Source organism: Rhamphochromis longiceps, linkage group LG18 (assembly GCF_057381845.1).
Source record: "Rhamphochromis longiceps isolate RC_006_pf linkage group LG18, R_longiceps_female_GT1.1, whole genome shotgun sequence".
Taxonomy (NCBI): domain Eukaryota; kingdom Metazoa; phylum Chordata; class Actinopteri; order Cichliformes; family Cichlidae; genus Rhamphochromis; species Rhamphochromis longiceps.
This window is the reverse complement of record NC_140574.1, coordinates 17,439,994-17,463,824: the sequence shown is the minus strand read 5'-3', so window position 1 is coordinate 17,463,824 and position 23,831 is coordinate 17,439,994. Positions and strand designations below refer to the sequence as shown.

The 23,831-nt window shown below is 41.4% G+C and overlaps 1 protein-coding gene across 7 annotated transcripts in view; it reads right to left on the bottom strand.

Moving 5' to 3' along the window:
• Positions 1-23,831, bottom strand: part of adgrl2b.1 (adhesion G protein-coupled receptor L2b, tandem duplicate 1) — a 91,187-nt gene that overhangs the window by 14,965 nt on the left and 52,391 nt on the right. For 5 of the 7 annotated variants that reach the window (XM_085389917.1, XM_085389912.1, XM_085389915.1 and 2 more), the window contains 10 exons: positions 21,844-22,143; positions 18,427-18,527; positions 16,399-16,584; positions 14,415-14,453; positions 10,368-10,551; positions 8,664-8,786; positions 6,776-6,981; positions 6,333-6,506; positions 4,982-5,191; positions 739-959 (listed from right to left, as the gene is read on the bottom strand). In XM_085389917.1, coding sequence (XP_085246043.1) covers positions 739-959; positions 4,982-5,191; positions 6,333-6,506; positions 6,776-6,981; positions 8,664-8,786; positions 10,368-10,551; positions 14,415-14,453; positions 16,399-16,584; positions 18,427-18,527; positions 21,844-22,143 — 1,744 coding nt within the window. The remainder of the gene's footprint in view (positions 1-738; positions 960-4,981; positions 5,192-6,332; positions 6,507-6,775; positions 6,982-8,663; positions 8,787-10,367; positions 10,552-14,414; positions 14,454-16,398; positions 16,585-18,426; positions 18,528-21,843; positions 22,144-23,831) is intronic. The other 2 variants (XM_085389914.1, XM_085389916.1) reach the window with 1 other exon arrangement.

Genomic DNA, 23,831 nt, shown 5'->3' with positions numbered 1-23,831 from the left:
AGTTCATTAAATCGTCTCTTTGTGAAAACAAAGTTGCTTCTCATTGATCGGAGCCCAGCAGAGCCGGCTGCATGATAGGCCGCAGCAACAGAATAGAAACTCCTTTGACCGCAAAGAAGAAAACCCGACCTTAAGGGAGTGCTGGCCTCGTGCCATGAGAAGCTGCAGTGTAAAAGCCAGTGGTTACTGGACTCATGACTTCACAGTCTGCAAATGTCTACAAATGTGGGATATCTGTGTGTATGTACAGTACAGTAAACATTGTAATGTAGACAGTTTAAGAATGAATTGCACCTCAGCCCACGTTTATCACCGGGAAACAGAATGGAAAATAGAGTCTGAAAAAGGCGGTTTACTTAAATTCCATAAATTAGAGAGGACTCGCCGTTTTACAAATCATAAAGCTTGCTGCTTGGATGAAGACCAGCAGAGGAGTGCATAAACTTTTAACTGACATGGGCGGCAATTATCCACATCCACAAGACTAAAAACCCAGCGAGCGAGTGCAGCTAGCCAGCACATTCATTAATGCAGCTACTTTGCTCACAGCCTCTTCTTTTAGCAATGACAGGCTGTAAATTTGCCAAGGGGCCAGAGGTGGACTACTCTTTGTGATATTACTATCATTAGCACATACAGTACATGCTGTGTGGGTGTGTCGCAGTGGGGAGAAGGGAGGACTAAAGCTTGTGATATTTATCCCGGGAAGAAGAGCCTCTGCAAAGATCCCACACTTACGCCCGCTGAGTGCCGTAGCTTCTGTAGTCAATGGCCGCTGAGATGCCCACCACCACGGCTGGGATGAGGTACCCAGACATGTAGTAATACTTCCTGCGTGAAAACTCGCTCTCAAACACCTCGACCAGCATGAGGTACAGCTGCACGCCCTCCAAACACATCCACACGAACGCGGCCAGGAAGCAGAAGTGGAGAACTCCAGCGATGATGGAGCAGACCAGCTGATGAGAAAATACAAGCAGACGTTACACGCAGAGGTAAAAGGACAGTGAAAGAGCTTATTTTACTAAACCCTGCGCCTTGGATGAACACGCTTCCCTCCCTGCTGCTTTGGAAAGGTTTATTCATGCGGTCAGCTTTCTGCTGTCTGGGCTGAGAGGAATTCAGAGTGTCATAACACCAATCAAAGCAACCATAATAAATGTGTAATTCTATGCTACAAAACAACACTCCTGACCCAGATGACCTTACCCTGCGAAACCTGTGGAACCCCCTGATGGTGACCTTACCTTGTGCTTTTGCCAGCACTTTCCACACACCCTCCATGTTTTTATCATTATTTTTCTATACTGAAAATAAAAGTCAAAAGATAAATAAATAGAAAGATTTTTTTTCCCTTTTTCATTATTACCAAAAATGACTTGTCTATAGTATTTAACACAAATCTGTATGTTTTTGCTTTAGAACGGTGGTTAGTTTAAGTTAGTCTAGTTATTTATTTTTATTAAGACAGGACTAGATGTTTGCAGATGTATGCTAGCAGATTTCTGCATCTTTTAGCTGAAAATGTTTGTTTTTTAGTCCACAGCTTTGTTGTTGTCATTTGTGGGATCAGAAATGTGCCTTAGTAAGACCAAATACATGCTGCACACTCCTAGAAATGATGAAGCGACGCTTTTAGCAGCTTAATAACACTTTCACTGGGAGTCATTGGACACCAAACCAGAGCTAAAAGCATAGCAATGATTGATAATTATTACCTTTATCTTTTAGATGGATGTTAACTGATGCAAAGATTAAGCTTTTTAACATGTTTTGAGATACACATTTCTGTCAAAGTTTGAAATTAAGAAGCTACATATTCAGTGAGTAAAGATGTATTTTAGTCTTTTTATATAAAAAAATATCTAGCAACAAATCAGCTTCATAAATATCAGAATCAGATGTTTGGAGGTACTTTCATTTTTCTATTGATCAAATAGTTCAAACACTCATTTTTCACACTTTATTAGAATTTAAAAATCTGCATCTTCCTCCTATAAATGTAACAGATTCCACAGATCTCAAAGTAGTAAGGTTTCTCGCATGATGTCACGTGCACATTTCTGAAGAGTGTAACATGTGTGGTTGCTGGCTGTCAGGTGAAATCGATCACAAAGAGGATGCTGCACCAAAAATCTCCTTGTGTTAGCTGAGGTATGACTGAGGCAAACGTTCTCCATTTCAAGTTCGTGTCGAGCTTCTTCCAAGTCTCACTGCTGCTCAGCTTTTAGTTAATGAGTGTTTGCAGACAAGTTGGCATCTCCCATGAAAACTACAGGCAACCGCAGCAATGTGAGACCAGAGCAAACACAGACCAGGAAGGAAACATAACTTTTTCCCCCCCAAGTAACCAGTTTCTTTATTCCCCTTTTAAGCTAGTAAACAAAACAGAAATCTTTTACATAAATTTAAATACTTCTGAGATAGGTGAGTGTGAGAGAGAGAGATTAAGCTGTACCTGACTGTGGACCTGATTCAGTGTAAATCTGCAGGCCAACTGCAGCTAGCCAAGTCAAACTGCTCCTCACTCATGAAAGCAGATTTTTCAACTGCAAACTTGGTTTAAATTGAATATTCTGGAGGAATCTTACAGCAGACTAAATTTTTACATCCTCTTAAAATGATATGAAGAGTTATGTTCCAAAACCCAAACCGTAAAATTATAAAATGGTTAAATAATTCCTAAACAAAGCCTTTTATTTACTTTAAAGCTTCTATATTTATATTTTGGAGTTTAAGCCCTTTAACCTCTTGTGTTAGTTTTGCTCTCAACGCAAAGGAAGGCAAAGTTTCAACAACCAGTTTCCTCACAGCCGGGGGCAGGTCATTAACCAGCCTCCAGGCCTGTGTAACTGGATCTTTAGCAACCGACTTTCCCAGTGACTGTCAGCAGCGTCCATTAACCACTCGCCAAAAAGTTGCGAATACACATTTTTGCCTCACGCTCGGTGTTTCCCAGATGGCCCCGGACTGTTCTCTAGGCCGGTGAAACTGGGGGACACTGTCAACATGATTGTCACACGCCCAAAGTGTTGCAAAAGTTAACATCCCATGTTACATGTTTGCAAAACCTCAGCAAAAACATAAATAATTTCAGACATCTGTGATTAAATTACAGGAAGAATATTTGATTTCAAATAAATACAGTGGGGCAAAAAAGTATTTAGTCAGCCACCGATTGTGCAAGTTCCCCCACCTAAAATGATGACAGAGGTCAGTAATTTGCACCAGAGGTACACTTCAACTGTGAGAGACAGAATGTGAAAAAAAAAATCCATGAATCCACATGGTAGGATTTGTAAAGAATTTATTCGTAAATCAGGGTGGAAAATAAGTATTTGGTCACCTCAAACAAGGAAAATCTCTGGCTCTCACAGACCTGTAACGTCTTCTGTAAGAAGCTTTTCTGTCCCCCACTCGTTACCTGTATGAATGGCACCTGTTTGAACTCATCATCTGTATCAAAGACACCTGTCCACAGCCTCAAACAGTCAGACTCCAAACTCCGCCATGGCCAAGACCAAAGAGCTTTCGAAGGACACCAGGAAAAGTATTGTAGACCTGCACCAGACTGGGAAGAGTGAATCTACAATAGGCAAGCAGCTTGGTGTGAAAAAATCAACTGTGGGAGCAATCATCAGAAAATGGAAGACATACAAGACCACTGATAATCTCCCTCGATCTGGGGCTCCACGCAAGATCTCATCCCGTGGGGTCAAAATGATCATGAGAACGGTGAGCAAAGATCCCAGAACCACACGGGGGGACCTGGTGAATGACCTGCAGAGAGCTGGGACCAAAGTAACAAAGGTCACCATCAGTAACACACTACAACGGCAGGGAATCAAATCCCGCAGTGCCAGACGTGTTCCGCTGCTGAAGCCAGTGCATGTCCAGGCCCGTCTGAAGTTTGCCAGAGAGCACATGGATGATACAGCAGAGGATTGGGAGAATGTCATGTGGTCAGATGAAACCAAAGTAGAACTTTTTGGTATAAACTCAACTCGTCGTGTTTGGAGGAAGAAGAATACTGAGTTGCATCCCAAGAACACCATACCTACTGTGAAGCATGGGGGTGGAAACATCATGCTATGGGGCTGTTTTTCTGCCAAGGGGACAGGACGACTGATCCGTGTTAAGGACAGAATGAATGGGGCCATGTATCGTGAGATTTTGAGCCAAAACCTCCTTCCATCAGTGAGAACTTTGAAGATGAAACGAGGCTGGGTCTTCCAACATGACAATGATCCAAAACACACCGCCCGGGCAACAAAGGAGTGGCTCCGTAAGAAGCATTTGAAAGCCCTGGAGTGGCCTAGCCAGTCTCCAGACCTCAACCCCATAGAAAATCTGTGGCGGGAGTTGAAAGTCCATGTTGCTCGGCGACAGCCCCAAAACATCACTGCTCTCGAGAAGATCTGCATGGAGGAATGGGCCAAAATACCAGCTACTGTGTGTGCAAACCTGGTAAAGACCTATAGTAAACGTTTGACCTCTGTTATTGCCAACAAAGGTTATGTTACAAAGTATTGAGTTGTATTTTTGTTATTGACCAAATACTTATTTTCCACCCTGATTTACGAATAAATTCTTTACAAATCCTACCATGTGGATTCATGGATTTTTTTTTTCCACATTCTGTCTCTCACAGTTGAAGTGTACCTCTGGTGCAAATTACTGACCTCTGTCATCATTTTAGGTGGGGAACTTGCACAATCGGTGGCTGACTAAATACTTTTTTGCCCCACTGTACGTTGCTGCCATAAAACTCCTGCTTTTAATATCTGCATTAAATTCTACCACTGGCAGACTCCTAATAGAAATATGATATTTTAATCTAATGTGGATTTTTTTTTTGGTTTGCCACTTCAAAGGAAAACTGAAGGGAAAATTCAGGCGTACAAAAGGTTAATTACAGCAGATGAGACTATTAATCAGTAGTGTGAAATTAAAACCTTCTGCAGAGTCACTTCCACGGTACCTTTGGTTCTGTCATGTTGATGCCCACAAGAAAGAGAAGCTCGCCGATGAACAGGTTGAGGCACAGGTTTTTGTGAATGGTGTTGCGGTCACTCTGCAGACCTCTGAAGAAGCAGAAAGTGAAGAGGCTGATGGCCAGGCAGACCAGAGACACAGCAATGCCCATCCTGGTGATGACGGTGAGGAGAACCTCGTGCACGCTCCCGTCCCTCTGCAGACAAATAGAGAAAGCACGGACTGACTTTAAACTTTGCACCTCTCATTATAATGGGCAGCGTTTGAGCACGTAATGAGTGAAGCTGTGCTGGCCTAATGGGGACACACACGCACCCTGTATGTTGTCACTGAATCGAAATCTCTGGAGTGTTTAATCCTCGCTTATTACTGGGAAAGTCGCATCACCTTGCTGATATTAATGATTAGAGCCTCCACAACATGTTTTGGTGTTCATATGACAACTTGACTGATTAAAACTCATGAAGTTTCACGAGAAAGTGTTGCAGAAAGTGACATCAACAGAAAAATGCCGCAAAAAGAGCTGTGAACATGTGGCATCCAAGTTCTCGCTTTGCGGTTGAATCACGCTGCGTTTCAGGAGGTCCAAAACTGAGCGTATTTCAAGACGGCCACCTGGCAAAAGTGAAAATAGCAGACACGACCATAAAAAAATATCACTCAAGGACATGGTGGCCTCAAAGTGAGCCAATTCCTCCTGTGATATTTGTAATTTTATTGAGGGCAGGAGTTACAGTTGAGGTGATGTGTAGGGGATTGGTGGGGCTAAGCCTAGCCTCAGGGCTCTGGTTTCAAGCTGTGGTTAAGGTTGAGGTTAAGACAGATGACAGGCATAGAGTTCATGAGTTGGGACGTATTATTAGACGAACCACAAACTTATCCTCTACATTTATTACTGGCTAGGTCCTCGCTGCACATGCTATTTATCATGTAATTGGATTGTAATTGCATTTCGCGACCAAATGGGTCCAACACCACTTCAAGAGGGGTGGAGACACAAGTTAAAGCTGAAGTTATGTTGTTTCCCATGATTCTCTGAGACATATGCACAGAGGGATATTAGACATGGATCACAGGTAGAACATAATTACTTCTGATAATGGTATGGCACTTCCTGACACAAACTCGCACTTTTAAAGCGACAGCCCTGCTGCCTTTTCTCCACTTCTCCCTTTCTTCCCTGCCCTTACCTTCTCCTCCAGCTATAATCTAATTATCTCCACTGAAATGCCATTCTTGTTCTTGCCGCGTGTGCACAAATCTTTAAGTGAGACGGAAGAACGAGTAATTGAGACTGAAAAATAGCTTGAGCGAGCCACAAGGCGAGGGCCACTTACCACATTTCCCCGATGAGCCATGAGGATGGCAAAGTTGGTCAAGTGACTGCACGAGCAAGTGGTGTGGCTCTTATTGGTTTCCAGCAGTTTACAACCCTGAGTGGACCAGTATCCCATCATGCTCCTCTCTGAGTAATTCCAGAAGGAACAGTTGGGATTGTAATAATGTTCTTTCTGCAAAACACAAAAGCAGAGAGGGGGAAAAAATTAAACATTTATGAATATGCGCAGTTAAAGCACGTCAGTCATGTGTTTACTTCTCCTTTTTTTCGATTTTAAAAAAACGTACTCAATTATTTGTGAAGGAGAAAGATCAAAATGGTGCTAATCATCACTAACGGCACACGGTTTCTCCTTTACTGTAAAAGGTATTGCAGTCTATCCTGTTTTTTGACAGCCTGGCTCTATAGTGTGGTCAGGGTAAATCTCAGAGGGAGGCTTACATCCAGGTGCTCCAGTGTGAAGATCACGGGGTCTGCCACAAACACACGGCTCGACTCCTTTGTAATAGAGGCTGACAGGATGTGGGAGTTGACAGTGAGAGAGAGGTTGTGTTTGTTCAGGTCTCCCATTCCCCGCAATGTGGCATTTTCTGTGCTGAGGAACTGACCCAGGTGCTTGTAGAGTACAAATACCAGCTTGGCTACACCTATAGCAAACAATAAGAAGTACAGCATTAGACATAATTTACAGTTATCTACCAAACAGTAATAATTCACTCCCCCAAAATAACACGGCTCACTGCATTTTATATAAAATATATAGATTGTTAAAACTGGTGCCTCTGCCAATGAACACACAGGATGTCGAGCCAGTTAGACAGATGAGGTGCACAACTCATCTGTCTGACTGCTGCAAAGCGCACTATGCTTTACTCATTACAGTGATAATTAAGATTAATTTTAAAATATGAAACATCTGATCCATGTTCTTCATGTTTTGCATGTTTTTAAAACTATTTTTAATGGCAACCTTAAGACTCTTCATTGCAAAATGATGTGCTTTCGCTGCGTTGCTCCAGCAACATCATAATTAATGTCCATTGTTGCCACTAACCGACCATGTCACTGGGAAAAGATAAAAAAGATTAAAAGCCAGGTGCACATGGGAGACATTTGCCTTTGTGGCTTTTTGACCAAAACCATGATCTTTATCTAGACCAGGTAGTTTGGTTCAGCCTAACAATACTCCAACTGAAAGCCTCAACATTAACGCAAACATCAAACAAAGACTAAAACTAATGAGCAGTGAGTTATGGTTATGCGTACAAGCGTCCCAATCTCCTGGGTGAAAGTCCTCTATTTAGTATTCCACCTCACCAGAAACTTCTGAAACATTTTGAGCAGAAGTTCTGTTTTCTGCAAAAGTGATCGTTACACTTTTCCCCCCTTCCTCGAAATATCAAAATGTTAAGATTAGATCACTAATCTCAGATCTACGTGTGTTTGTTTGTTCACAAACTCCTCCTAAGATCATCAGGAACATCTTAGGCCCCTGTAAGTCTTTTACGTAGTCACTGGTTCTTATCTATATCAGATATTATGATGTTATCATGCTTCCAAGCAACCACCGAGCAACAGGTTTTTTTAAGCCTTTATGCATCGTTAAAACCTTATGAAAGCAACCGATAGTTTTCATTTCAGGACAATAACATCCCATTTATGTCCACAAAACCTGAATTATACATGAATATATAGCTAAAATGCCCAGTGTTTAAGCTTTTAGCATGTGACTGGACAGCGGAAGTAAGACAGAGAAACTGGCAGAAAGACACACAGTAAAAACCCTTGGGGCAGATTTGAACCCAGGCCTCTGCATGAGCCTTGCAGCACACAAGTCAACCGCTCAACCCAGTAAGCTAAACCAGCAGTCCTAGATAACACATATAATAAAAAAAATAAATAAAAAAAAAACTTTGAGAACAAACAGGTCAAGCAATACTTCAGCATAGACATGCACAAACACATGAAACCTAAACAACGGTTGTTTTTGTTGACCCATATCCAAGGAGCATTGCCTTTTAGCATCGCTAATTCGTTCCAGGATTTATGCTAAGCTAAGCTAATAACCTCCTGATTATATTACCCCATACAGTGCAGTGTATGAGACTCATATTGTAACTCCCGGCAAAAAATAAATAAATCAATGAGCATATTTCACAAATGTCTTACTAATCCGATTCAAAATGCCTTAGCACGTAAAATCACTTTAAGGCATTATCCCAACTTAATTACCCAAATGAAAACAACTATGTGAATTAGGACATGGTTATGAACTACCATCGAACCATCTGATCAGCTAGGTGTTTCTTCTGCAGTGACGTTCTCTCACCGTTTTTGCTGTTGACTTTCACCGTGTTGGAAGACAGCTGAAGAGTCATTCCGCTCTTGCTCGTCTGTGGAAATCTGAAGTCTTGCACCTGCCCGTCGGTGCTTAGCACACACACCTCCAACACTGAGAGATGGCCGAGGTAAAAGGGAAAGCGACAGAGAGATTGAGAGAGGGGGAGATGTATTACTCATAGGCAACATTTGAGAAGCATTACATGGTGTTTAATAGAACTCTATCGCTCAGGCCCAGTGGGGTATGTGTAAAGACTCGAGGTTCATTGTACCAGTAACAGAATCCAGTCTTATTGGCAAAACCCCGTCGAGTGTCATTTACTTATAAAACCATGTCACTAAGCTGTTGGCTGGCATTGTGAAAGCCTTGGAGGCAGGAGCGGAAGAAAAAATAACAACAAGGGCAACGATAGAAGATGAGCAAATTCAAGCATGCAGCCTACTGCAGCATGAATGTCAAATATTCATAGGATCAAAAATATCATTGAGCTTTTACTTTACTTTTTCTTTCCCCTGTGGGTTCAGATAACTCTGGGCCTCGACGAGCAAATCTCTGAAAATCCTCCAAATTCCTGCAGCCCCTCTCTCTGGTATGCCAGCTGCCGGGTGGTGCTCCCTTTGATGTGTGAAATTATTAAAGGGTCAGGAGGACACGCGTATCAGCACACTCCCTCCCATCAGAAACGGCCTCACTTCCTCAGATAGGTGGCTTCTGACAGACGGAGATGAGGAATTGTTCTCTAGCTGCTCCCCCCACCACCACTACCACCCGCCATCTACCTTTTAGCTCCCTTTCTCCCTTTTTTCCCTCGCCCTGCCCTTGATACTCGCCCGGAGATGCCATTTGAGCTTCGAGGAAACTGCTAATTAGAATCAACAATCATTTTCGGCTTTTTTCGACTCTTTTAAGAGAGGTCAGGTAGGCTGTTCTCTGAGGTTTCGTCATATTTAGTTATGTTTTTTTCATTATCTATATTGTGCAGATAAGCAAGCACTTGACAAGCTCATAAAAACTGTCTGAATGCGGTGATTAAATGGCTAATGTGAAACATATTACACAATGTGTTAATCAGTGCTTTTGGTAAAGACAGAGCAACTAGTCCTTATCAGTTTGGCTAACTACTTATTAATGGGAAAGGCTTAGAGGGAACAGATAGAGTGCCATGTGAATGGAGCAGTGCCATTCAATTGGTTTCTTTGTTTCCCCCCCAAGAGGTCTGGACAGTTCATCTGGCAGCACCCATTCAGTGAGGTGACTTTACAATGCGAGAAAAAGATTAAAAATCAATGAGGTATAAGACAAAAAGGGTAAGTGGAGGACCATAACCATAGAAACAAAGAGATACGAGTAGAAATATGACAGTTCACTGCACACAGCTGACTTATATGAATGAGATCATGTTGATAATAAAGTGCCTGCCTTTGAGGGAAAATTAGCTTTTTTTTCTCCCCACTTTTTTTGAGTCAAATCTTTTCTTATGACGTCAGTGAAACGAGATGAGATGTGGCTATTTTCAAAATGACGCTCTTCTTAAAGAATAGCTGCCTGAATGTGAGACAATTTTTACCGCTGTGTTTAAAACTATCTCCCTGAGACTGAAAAAAAAGAAAGAAAAGAAAAGCCATCAACATCACAGACTGTGAATGATGGATGTGCACATGTGGTTTTCTCAGTTACTGGAGAGGAACTTACGGATATTCTCTGCGGGAACTTTCACGATGGCGGGCTCAATGAGGTTTTCCGCGAGGACAAACGCCCCTTCCTCCAGGGTATCCAGCAGCATCGTGGCGGCGTGCGTTTGTTCCGTGGAATTCATGTCTTTCCAGGATTTTAGAGCTTCTGGCCTCAAGAGGTTGTCAACAGTGTCCACAATCGCCTGTATCCATGGAGACAAGACAAATTTGTCAGCTTGCACTCCCTCCACCCCCAAATCATAACTTGAGTTTAATGACAAAGAGCAGGGACTGGAAAACAAATAATAATAATAATTATTAAAAAAAAAGATCACAAAAGCAAAATCATTCCAACTGAAGACATGAAGGTCAGAGAAAGCCATGGGTAGCTAAAATAATAATGACGATGGAATATTTAGTGTGTATTATTTAATATTCTGTTTAAAAAGAATAAAGCTAATCTGGGGAAGTCTCTCGTGGGCCAGAGTCTTTATTGAATGATAATGCAAACATCCTTGAGGGTAAAAAGAAATACAAACCAAATGTTTTGGGATTTTGTTCCCCCTTCATTGAATGCTGCATTTGCCCTTCCTGCTTTAAGCAGCTATTTTTCAAAAAACAAACCAAAAAAAAGAAGAAGAAAGCAATCGTATCCATGGACAATACTCTTATTTCCATAACAGGATCTGACCATAATGACTTGGATACAATTTTCCTTGAGGAAAGAGGGCATTATCGTGAAATCCGTGTTCGGCGTAGTAGTGCAAGTGAAAACAGCAGAGAGAGGGGAGGGTGGTGGGATTTCTGCTTGTTTTAAATGGCAATCCTTTCATTTCCTGCTTTCTGATAAGCAGTATGCGAGCAAAACATTCCACAAAACCTACACAAGTATCATATGTTGATAAAACAAGAGTTTCCTTTGACCCTGGCAGGGTGAGTTCATGACTCCTGGCTGGCACAATTAAGAAACAACATCATTAACTTTCTTAACCCCCCTCGAAAAAAAGACAGACATTTGTACACAGATCTAGACGAGCCCTGGGTGTGATAAATCAGAGTGACAATTTAACCATAGGTGCCATTACCCACAGCAAGACCCACCACAATAACGGTAATTAACCAAAACAAGCCCTTGCTCACTGTACCAATTAGTCACAGCTGTGATTATCCAAAACACTAATTGACCAAGGACAGGATTATCCATTTGCTCGGAATAACAAGAAAGGGAATGAACCAAAGTCTGCACCAATATATGATTAACCGCAACGTTTTAACCACCGAGCTGATGTTAACCGCAGCAGTGATGGCTGCATCCAGACAGAGTGCTCAGCATGTCTTTATATCTTGGGTCCAAGCACAAAAAATCAATCTCTGTGGCCCTAACCTTGCAGGCAACTGTGACTATGACAGGAGTTAAGTGTGTGTGTGGTGTCTGTGTGTGTGTGAGTGAGAGAGAGTGAGAGAGAGAGAGTGAGCAAGAGAGAGAGAAGTGGCGATTATGGGGTTGGAGCCATTACAACCAGACAGACACTAAATGGTCTTCTCCTGCCCCCTGGTAAGCCATCCTCAAAGGACCCATGAAATCCAAAAGAAGGGGGGAAAAAGTCTGTCTCCAATTTGTGTAGCACAGAAAGAATCTGTCTTCTGATTTAATTCATGCCTGGGTGGTGGTCAATTTACAAATCACAAGAGTGCAACCACCAGGGGAGCCCCAGCTGCTCTGACTTAAACAGCAATGGACGATGATCAGTGACACTGAAAAATAAAATAACAGCCACATTAGCTTTAAGCTAATTGCTAATGCCGGGATGCCAATGTGCTCAATATGGCAATGTTAGGTTCTGGATATTTAGGAGTTAGTTGTAGGTTCCTCATCTTTCATTAGCATGAGGCTTCTGCACAGAGCTCAGACTTTGGTTTTAAGATATTTAATGAAAAACCAGAAACATAACTTATAACAGTGCAGCCGGTTCAATGCCCCAGGGCCCAGAAGGTAGAGGGGACCAGTCAACATCACTATCAAGTAGTCCCCCCCCCCGGCTTTACGCAGCATGCACATATTCACTGTGTTTAGATAAAGGTGGACAGATGTTGCAATATATTGCTTTTATTTCCTGCCCTTCTCTCTTGTCATTTGTGGAAAATGCTTGCAAACCTCCTGACGTCAACTGTGAAACAATTTGTTTGGCAGAGAGTTTCTTACAGAGTAGTTTGTCAGCACAGCCCAGGGGACGACATGGTGGTAAGGGCCCAAAGAAAAATCTGTACGGGGCCAAACATGGTCAGAAGTGTCTGTGACACAATTATGGAAAAAAACAAAATGCTTCGAAATCCAGCATTTATACAGCATGTTGCTCAATTAAACAGTAAATTCTTGCATAAAAGGCTTTTCTACTCTACAATGCCTCATTCGCCCATTAACACAAGCACTTTTTTCTACACTCAGGTGCTTTCTATCTAACGTTCTCACATATTTATACTTCAATGAATGCAACAACTTGAGGTTCAGTATCTTGGCCGAGGATACTTTGGCATGCAGACAGGAGATTGGAGCAACCAGGGATAAAACCACAAAGTTTCTGTTTAGATGACCCTCTCTACCTCCAGAGCTACAGCCCTGCGTTATCCCAAGTCCAATCTCTGTACATTTTCTAAGGTACAGACTTGATGATTTCTCAATATCTCTGTTCTCTATACCTGCAAAATACATCTGCTGAGAACAAAAATGATCCTCCTTGTATTCAGAAGTTTTCTTCAGCAGCAATGTTCAGTGTTTCAGTCACAGGATCTCCTACTAACCAATTCCAGGTACCTCTGAACTCAGATTTCTGGAATTGGGACGACTTAGCGCATTCCAGAAAAAGTGAAAACAACAACAACAACAACAACAACAACAACAACAACAACAACAACAACAACAACAACAGGTGATTCAAGTACCACTAGCAACACAATATAACACTTTTTTTATGCTTAAAAACACCGCTGCAGCAGATTCATGGACAGAGCCTGGTCTGCAACTGGCTTGTTCGTTCAGTAAGTCATAAATACACAACAGTGGCAGTGCTGATTAAAGGTTTTACTACTGTTTATGTTCACTGCCGCCATTTTGGATTGTTAACTCTGGGAGGCTGGGGCTGCTTTAACTTTTGGAGGAGGATATTCGAGTATATGGGGAGAACAGACCATAATAATGCATACTTTCAAGCTGCTAAATCTAAACCAAATACGGGCAGGAGGTGTATGGGAGGAACTGCATAAGGAGAGGCCCATCTTTACAAACCATTGTACTTCCAGCAAAGCTAGAGTCTGGGATACAACCACTGGGCACCATGAATATTTGTGTCAATCCACCACTGACACAAAATCTAAACACCATGCAGTGCATCTTCTCCCATGTGTCTACATCACGGCCTTGTCTTCCAGCAGACCCAAGCCCGGGAAAATAAACAGTACTGCACTCCACTAAGTAAAATGTCTGGTGGACAGCCTGCAAAGATCAGACTGGAACACAAACATATTTAATGGGGTTGGAAATTAATCCCACAGATAAATCAAAAAGGGGCCAAGAGGTTTTTTTTTTTTTTTTTTTTAATTTTATTATTCTTATTATTTGCAATGGCGACAGTAGAATTTGTACAATATAAGCAAGTGAAAATTGAGCACATTGCCACTTTGATCACACTTCTGCCTGACAGGGAGGTGCAATTACAACCGTGGGAAGGCAATTATTCACACGACGTGTAAAGAGCCGACGACAGAAGAGATGGAGGGAGGCAAAAAAAAGAGTGGCGGAGGCAGAGGAGGAGGAGAAAGTTTAAAAGAAAAAACGAAGGGAAGATTTACGAGTGAAGAAGAATATGGATGGCGGCATCCTCAGATGGACAGAATGACAGGGCAGCAGACAGCCGAATCTGAGGAAGTGGCCGCATTTTGTACAAACACATCAGCAGGCACACGCTGTAACAAAATAATCAAAGACATAAAGACAGACAGTGCGGCATGCTGCAAGTCAGACGTTAGGGATCGGGGTGAAAAAGGAATGCAGAAAGCCTGGCAGTTATACCTTCATGTACGCTCTGCATGTCTTCTCCCTTTTTTGAAGCTTTTCCGCACAACCAGACGATCAAGTCCAAGAAACGGATTGAAGAAAGAGGAGGTAAGAAAACAGGAAGCATTAAATCATGCCACTTACCATCAATTACAGAGTTAATGAAAAGAAGAAAAGGCACAAGAGTAATAAGTGCTTTTCAGGGGAGCTGTGTTTGAATACTAAGTATAAATTTGGATCAAGTCAAAGTGAGGGGAGAGAGACGAGAAACGCAAAGCAGCAGTGAGGAAAAAACGCTGAGACCAGATTCTGAAGCTTCCCCATTAGTGATGCTTTAAAATACATTCGGAAGACAAACAATGTGGGATGAGGTCATTTGTATTTCTTGTCATGGAGAAAATAATACAGCGCTAGCTCTCTTTAAAACCCCTTTGTTAGGCTCTTGGCTTTAAATAAGTTGGTGTCTCTTCCTAATTGAGTCAAACCAGAGAAACTCACATATCGTTGCATCAGAATTTGGAAACAAAGAGATAAAAATGTTCCTTGTGTCCAAATTACAACCATACTTAAAGGGAAAAAAAAAAGCACACACAGGAAACCAGAAATGGTTCTTCAACGCAGTCCAGATTGCGCCCGTGGACGCCGGCATTTACTTGTTTATTTGGAGGAAAGGGCTGCGTGAAGCTGAAAGCACCGCGTTCTGTTTTTGTTGGGGGGTGTTCTCAGTTCAGCTTTCTTGAATGCAAATCATGTATGCAATACATTTCTTCTAAACATTTTCAAACCCATGTGTGTAGGCTCGGATGTTCAGGCTTCTTCTTTTTTTTTTTCTTCTTTTACTGGCACCCATTAGTGTCTATTTATTCCAGTATGGCATGGAAATCATTTGGCAGACAGGTTTCAGTCTGCCTTCTGCATTAACCTGATTTCTTTAATCATAAGAAAGCCAGATTCTATAAATCAGGGCAAGGAATTTAAAAAAGATCTTGATTTTGAGTTTTCTTGGTCTTGCAAATACATGTGTGCATGGCTGAAGTGCTCAGACGGGGGGAAACTGTTGGTGGAGAAGCGCAACGAGATCAAAGGAAGGATAACTAAATTATTATATTCACAATTCCAAGCAGGCTGTTTAAAGAGTGACTTTAAAATCAGGCACGGTAGTAGTATTTCTCTGTCAGATTCACCCCTGGTGTGCTCGAGAGTGAAAGTGTGTTTCATTGCAGCTGCAGAACTGCAGGTACAAACAACAGCTCTGTGACAGGATGTCACAATTTTCAAGTAGTTTTAAGTTGAATGTTGTTGTTGTTGTTGCCTTTGAATTGTTCCAATCACCGCAACAATATTGGCATTGCAGTAAGAAACCTGTTAGCTCTTATCTTCAAATAATAGCGGTGCAGCTGTCTGAACACATGGGCGCAAACAATGGGCGTCATTTTTGGTTGTTTTGGGGTTTTTTTTGTTCAAAATCACTTTGTTTACACAGCAACTGCTCCAAAGTCTGAATAACAATGTAATTTTTCAAAACTGTCACTCAAATCGCCACGGGACTGCCAGCAGCTACGAGATGTAGTTTTGTCTCAGGCCTGCTTTCTTTCCACTGAGCACCTGCATGAGCTCCAGGAGGGGGCACCTCCACACTTGTCAGCAATGAAGAGTTATTCTTTGTGCTGGTTGGGGGCTCGTGGCCATTAGCTCCTTAAAGGTGGAGCTGCCAGGTGAGCCTGTGTTTTCCAACGCTGGTAATTACCAAGGAACTCTAGAGGAATGAGCTTCCCCCGCAGGGTTAGACCTGCCTCCCTAGCCCCCTCACCTCAGACTGCGTGTGTTTGGATGATGCATACGTGCATGTAAGAAAAGCGCAGAGCGGCTTGTGTGCATCTGTGTGTGTGTTTTGCTAATGAATGTCCTGAGTCATGCTGACACAGAACCAGGGCAAAACAGGGACAACGTTTAACGAGAGGTCAGAAAAGGAAAGGGCCAGGGAGGATTTTCACAGCACCTTGTTGAAGCTGCGTCCAGCTGAGTCCTTCTCGTTGGGCTTGAGCTCCTGCAGCTGAGCATCGAGGATGTCCACGAGCTGCTCCATCAGGCGCACCGATGAGCTGACGTCGCCGGCAAACACCGGGCCCTGTGTGTGACGTGCCAGCTCATTGGCTAAATTTGCAGCGTTTTCGCCGCTTCGGATCTAAAAAAAAACAACAAAAAAAAAACAACCACGGGGAGAAACACGGGGGTGTCAGTAAAGTGTCAGTGATGCAGCGCTCAGATCAGAGTCATGCAATATGAACCTGGACTAATATCTCTCACACACATCTGAAAATTCACAGCAAGTCTAGAAGGAATTTGTCTTTGTGTGCAGACGGAATGCACTCATGGTGACTGTATGATTAACCAGGGACGTTATAACATAACTATGTCTTATTAAATGCACAGCAGTACTCTCTCCAAACAGAGAACCACTACAATACTGTGTACATATTTTATATAAAATGTTCAAGGTGTCTTTTGCCACAAACGAATCAATTTTTGCACTAAAGTGCGGCAACAACGACATCAATCAAAATGTGACTTTGAAGTGCCGCTGCCAATTAAACTTCAAATAGAGGAAGCTAATGCAAAACCAACATACCATTAATCCTTGAGCCATTCAGCCTCCAAAAAAATAATTCAGGGCTATCAGAAGTATCTTGTAGCTACATTACAATATCTCCCCACTTACTAAAAAGTACTACAGTGGTGTCAACAAACCAGAAGCATTGCAGCTCTAAGGCCCACCATCGCTGGCAATTATATCTTAATAAAATCTAACATCAGGACTTATACAGCCAATTCAGCCAATTAAACGCTGTTCATATTAGTTTCACTTTTTAATGAGCAAATATGCAAAGCTTAGAACAGATAACTAAAGCTCCTGCTTATTATATGTCATAGCAAGGCTAGCAGTGTGTATAATCGCCTGAGAGTAATGGAGTTGTGTGAGTTTTTCGACTTGGCAACAGTGCGTAAGATGCAAAATGTTTTGTTGGGTTTTTTGTTTTTTTCCCCCCTATCTCTGTGCGTTACTTTGAGGGAAAATACTGTTAACTGAATGCTTCTAAAAATATGCAAAAACATGTTGCATTAAAACTTGAATGACGAAAATTCTGGAAGAAGCAGAAACTGTAAGTGTTGCTAACTTTTGTCCAAACACAGGATTCGGACCTCACTTTCCCAGCTGAAATTCCTCTTTTCTTCCTTTTTAAAGCCTATTACACCTCTGCATTTGACTTCCATTTGTAACTGCTTAGTATTCCTCATCCAATGAGGTCTCCAAGGACTCCACACAGATGAGGAACATGAGTCTAGCTCCCTCTCTAAACTAGAGTATGCTGAAAGGTAATTATGGATTTTAGTCCAGTGATGCCGAAAACATATTGCATACCCCAGTTTTAATGCAGTGTGCATACTTTCTCTATTACACTTCATTTTGCTGTGTTTCTAGCGTAAAAACTGAGCGTATCCAACACTTTTTCACTTACTACTGTTTTTTTGTTTTTGATTTTTTAAACACACAGCTGTTCATTAGCCAAGATGTCTTTCAACAATAGACTGAAACCCTGCCTGAACCTGCAGCATTCTGTAGGTGTTTTTATTTTTTCAAGAGAAACAATAATCTCTTCTTTAGGGTTTGCTATGTTTTACATTCCTGTGCATCTAAGCAACTGTTATCTGCACATCTACATTACATTTCTACCTGCATGACATCAAAGCATAAATGTCACCGCAGAAAGAAACCGTGGCTCTTTGATTCTCACTAACAGACTGCAGTTCTTGGCATTTACTCCTGATGCTTTAGCTCATTTCTTTCTGCTGCCAAACAGCATTTTAGTTACCCTTGAAAGTTTCGTGTACACTTGAAAAGTTCTGTGCTGGAAAAATAAACCAAGCTAGGGAACGAGGTCAGAAATTACCGCTGTATGTTGGATCGCAGCCATTTTACGTGGTTGTTTGCTGCTATATTTTTGTGATCAACAAATTCTCCTTTTACCTTTTGTGCCACTTGAGTCACCCAGTGGGAGGTGCAGTTGCTGAGGTCTGGCCCTTTGGAGCACCATGTCCCTGCCATGGTGCAGAGGAAAGAGGCGATGCCTGCAGTACCACAGAATAAAAACAACAGTTGGAGGGGAGCCAGAATGTTGCTCAGATACAGTTTCTCCTGCTTATCCTTCATTCATGCAGACTCTTCACCCGGAACAAAGATTTCTAAATGATTGAAAACCTAAAAGCTTTGTAGACTGTACAAAAAAGTACAGAAAGGACACTAAAAGACTATTAGAGTTCTACAAAGCTTGGGGGAAAATACACAGAAAAAAAGAAAAGGTGGACGCAGTGGTTTGTTATTGATCGTAAACAAATATTTTAAAGACCTCTTGCTATGCATGTACAAATAAAACACGAATCCTCCAGATAACATGCAGCTTGACTAGTAAAAGCTAAATCTTTTTCCTTTCTCAATATCATCTCCTTTCCCACTTTCTTTTGAGTCTTTTCAGTTGCCAATCTTTGCAACGGGATGTTTAGATGGATTTTGTGAGATTACGGCAGATGATCACCTGCAAAATTAATGGCCAAATTTCTTCATTTGTAGGAGGATTTTTAATCTGGCTATCTAATAGAAGCAGTCCAACATCTTTTTTACTTTTACTTTTGGTCTGTTACAGATAGTTTTTCCCCCCTCTGTGTGATTTCCTTTCAAGGAGAAATGGGCTTCAAAATTACAGTAACTAGGTACATTTCGAAATCTTATTTTTGTCAAAAAGGCTCAAATCCTGCTATAATACATTTTTAGACTGACATGTCCATTTTATGAAGTTTTACAAAAAACAAAAAAAAAGACAAGTAAACCAAGATGGAAGCGAGACCTAAATAAGTACAGCTAAATAACTCTGCAATTTTAACATGTTTAATTGGGAGCTTTGCTTTTTTTTGCTAAACTGTGATTTGTGATCATTCTGAGGTTTGGTTTATACCTGATTGTTAATGGCACTAATTATTTGGCACTAACCTCCTAGAGAGTAAGGACCAATTAAGGAAATTCAAAGCAGTTGGAATAAGACGCAAAATAAACATTTATGAATTAGTGTTTCAACAGAAACAGTATTTCTGTAAGCTGTAAACTTTTGCAAACTGTCAGAGAAATGTATATTTTAATATATGAAAATATTGTGTATTGTTCCTGTGCCATTGTTTTAATTGACCATTTAAATGAATATTTTCACATTTGTGTTCAAATATCTTTTTGTCTTTATGGTGAATGTTAGACACCATTAATGTCAAAATGTAATTGTTAATACATATCTTTAGACGTGTCATAAAAATAGACCTAAACCCTAGAAACAATTACTTTAGCTTAGCTTAAACTCGGACAAATTGATAGGCAGAAAAAAAGCTAGCATAAAATTACCAAATGATTTTTGTAAGAAGTCATAACAGAAGAAAACACACATTTTTCACAAAACCAGCAGTATATGTCTTAAATAAAACAAAATATAAAATGTTGATTATTAAACTTTAGAGGCAATACGAGACATCTTTAGGCTAGTAAGCTTAGCACTGTTTCCAGTTTAAGCTAAGCTAATAAGCGCCTAGCTCTTGCTCTATACTTAGTTCTTCAGATAAGATAAGAGATGACAGTTTCATTTATTTTGGATTTTCTGTAATGCATACAAGATTACAATCATGCACACAAGCTCAAATATATACATACTGTATACCCCCACTAATATTTGGTCAACTGTCCCTTAGCTAGCTGCACATTGACAAAATGCAACCAATTAACAGGTTTCTGGCATAATTCTGGCTGAATATTTGACTACTCTTCTTGGTAGAGTTGATTTAAATAGGTTAATTCCCTGGCACCGACCCAGCTGTAACGCCCTAGGACCTGGCGTCCACATATGTGGACATCACATTTTGGGTTGTCTAGACCAAAATTCTAAATTTTGTTCTACAGGGGCCTTATATCCACGTACGAGGACATTATACTGTCACTGTTCTCTCGAAATTTAAAACAAATGTCTTCATATGTGGATCTTATTTTTCTCAGAAACAAAAATCAGGGAAAAAAAAAAAAAAAATTACGGTAATTCTTTGTTTTTACATTCATCAGGTTCCAATCAGCCCAAATAGCATAGAGAAATTAAAATTGCATGCCATGAAAGAGTTTGGGTCTTAGGAGGTTAAGTCTAGTCCAGAACAGGGCTGAGGTCGGGGCTTCTGAAAGGTCATTCAAAAGCTTGATGTTAGCTCGCTTTATCCATTCAAAAACCAACTTTGATGTGCGTTTGGGATCATTGCCTTTCACGAACACACAATAGTCCAATTTTCACCCATCAAGTTTCACCACCCTCCTTCCACAAGACATTTGGCTTGCCCGTGAGGGCAGCTGCAAATTTTTGTGAAGCTTGAAGGTGTTAATTCTGGAGCTGGGGCTTCCATCAGCCGGTGTTTAATCAGTTTCCAGTTCATGGCAGGCTTCAGCCTTTGTGGTTACTGGTTTGTTTTTGAACATCCTAACCAATTTCCTCTTACAAAGGTGGTGAAACATCCTAATAACTCATAGTTGTATACAATAGTTTGAACCTGCAGTTTTCTAATCTGCAGTTGTCCTGCATATTTGAGTTGGCCAAGACTTTACGCCAGGTACCCTTCCTGACGCAGCTCTCCCCAGTTATCCAGGCCTGGAGCTGGAACTATAGCAGTACACTGGCTGGTTCCAAGACACCTTCCAAACTTATATAAATCTAAAACTCTTTCCCAGTGCTTTGATATTGATTAATCCAATTAGTGCTGCCAAACAAATCCTTTTGATGCTGGCAAAGAGAAATTACAAGTTGTAATCAATTATGACCACTTACAAGAAGTTACTAGACCTTGGTTTTGTCAAGTTAAAATATATTGTAGAACTTTAAGCATCAAAAACTGTAAATGCATGTATATTTTTGACCCTGTGTTGATTAGGAAAATTCAAAATAAATTCAAACTTTTTGAACTGTCTTGTCTTGTTTTTTTCTTAACTTGTTAAAAGTGTATGCTGTATAGTCACTGCACCCAGGAAAAACAACAGTATAAAGAAATAACTAAAAGCCCAGAATTACAGCAACATTCATGCCTATGAGGACTGTATATAGACACACACACACACACACACACACACACACACACACACACACACACACACACACACACACACACAGGCAATGGTTTTCTTGTCCACACTTCAGAGGGTGAATAAGCATTTCTTTAAATGTCAGACTGTTCCTCTGTTAAAACCCTATGGTCACAGGGCTGCTAAAAGCTTCAGTGGAATACTTTTACAGAAAAAGAAAAAGAACGTCTACCTCTAGCAGGCACACAGTAGACAAAATGTTGAATTTTCATGTTTCAAGAAAAGTGGAGGAAATACCTCTGGTCCCCTTGGGGCAGGGCCTCTCCACAGTAGTCCCAGTGTGGGTCTGGGGCCAGTCAATGGCTCTCCTCCTAGTCGCCTCGCAGAAGCGTCTGGGTGTTGGAGGCAGCTCTGGGATAGTGGGCTCAGCGGTACTCGAGCCTCGGCTGTCCTCAAACGGATCTCTGCCATCTCTTGGATCTGCTCCTGCCACTGTGGTGTCACCGCGCCCCTTCACAGTGGACGCGGCAGTGGTGGTGGTAATTGTTGTGGTCTTAGGCATGGCAGACGAGACAGAGGCGTCTTCGGTGGTTGGCACTAGAGAGAGAGAGGGAGGGAGAGAGCAGTGACGCTGTTAGAGCTCGAGACATAAACGTCCTCGCCTTGAACCCCTGCTGTTTCTCGCAGTGGGGGGGACTGCATCTGCTTTGAGCCTCATGGTTTGTTGGTATTACTAGAGTTACTGCTTCCCATATTATCTGGAAATAAAAGCATTGTGCGGCTTTCACTCTTTATTTCCACTTTCTCCCCCCCCAGCTCATTTACTAAAAGAAATCAAGATAAACATGCAAACACAACAGTATCACTTACTATTTTATACTTTACTTAAGCCCATAAATAACAACAACAAAAAGGCAATGGCAGTCAGGCATCCTTTGACATAGCAGTTTCTTCCCAGCAGAGTCAGTACCTTGGACTGATTAAATATCAACAATGAAGACAAAGCCTGTCTGCATTTTACCTTTTTTCTGCCTTGTTCATCTCTCTTTCACTCAGATAAAGCTGGTGTGCGGAAGGAGAATTGCACTGCTCTGGGCAAAAACCATACATCAGCAATAATGCGATTCCACTGTATTCAGTCCACGGTTACCCTGCGAAGCAAATCTTTGCGTGAATGTGCACGTGTGCACGTGTGCTTGTGTTTGCTCGATTAGTCAGGTGTGTCTCTGTTTAAAACCACTGTGTGCACACAGATGGATATCTGCTGCACAGAGCCTGGAGATAACTGGGAAATGGGTTCAGAAATGGGAAATCTATAAATTTTATACAGTATGAATAGCCAATAAGAATAAAAGGAAAACACATTGTGTGTATGTGCACAGGTCTACGTGTATATACTGGGCTACTTGTCTCCTGCATGAATGATCATACATTTCTGCCCACAACCACTTGATTGTATTTTGAGATAAAAGCAGATTCCCAAAATGAGGTCTGCCGCTGTGAAAGGCACCATAGGGTTGTCTTCAGTTTCCCTGGGAGCTGATGGGAAAACGCAATATCATCCTGTCTGACAGTCCATCATCAGACACATTTCTCCATTTCCTGAGAATGGTGACTGTCTCCACTTTAATCAGCCAGTCAGGTGAATATGTACGTTTTCACTGGACAAAAAAAATATTTAAATATATTAAATAAGTTATATGTGGTGATGCAGGGAGTGGAGAAAAGCATTAGTGTGACAGTGGGTGGAGTGGGGTGTTACTCATTTGTGCCGGAATTGTGACAATTCTCTCAATGACCTTTCCTCCAGACAGGAGCTCTGGGTAATTACCTTACACTCATTTGGTCCTGGTGTGTTTGACACCTGCACATGCACAACCATCAGCTAAGGTGCAGTTAGCAGTTAGCATAGCCTTCAGTTATCAGGACAATGTGCAGAATAAGCTAAAAAATGACGGCCAAAACATACCAAAGCAATCAAAAAGAAAAGTGGACAGACATCCGATTTCCCCCCCCCCCCCTCTCTCTACCTTTTGGGAAGATGCATTAAACAAACTTTTATTTATTCCTTTACAGATAAATAACTTTGAGGCTATCAGATAATAAAAAACAATGCTACAGAAAAAACAACAACAAAACAAAACAAAAAAAATGGTGTTTCAAATATATTATATATTGCAGATGAGGATTTTTTATTGACTCAGGAGAAGTGAGATGATTCATAGGCTGACTTGGTTGATTCAATATACGCATATAATGCAATACAAGGGCAAGTGTAATTAGGT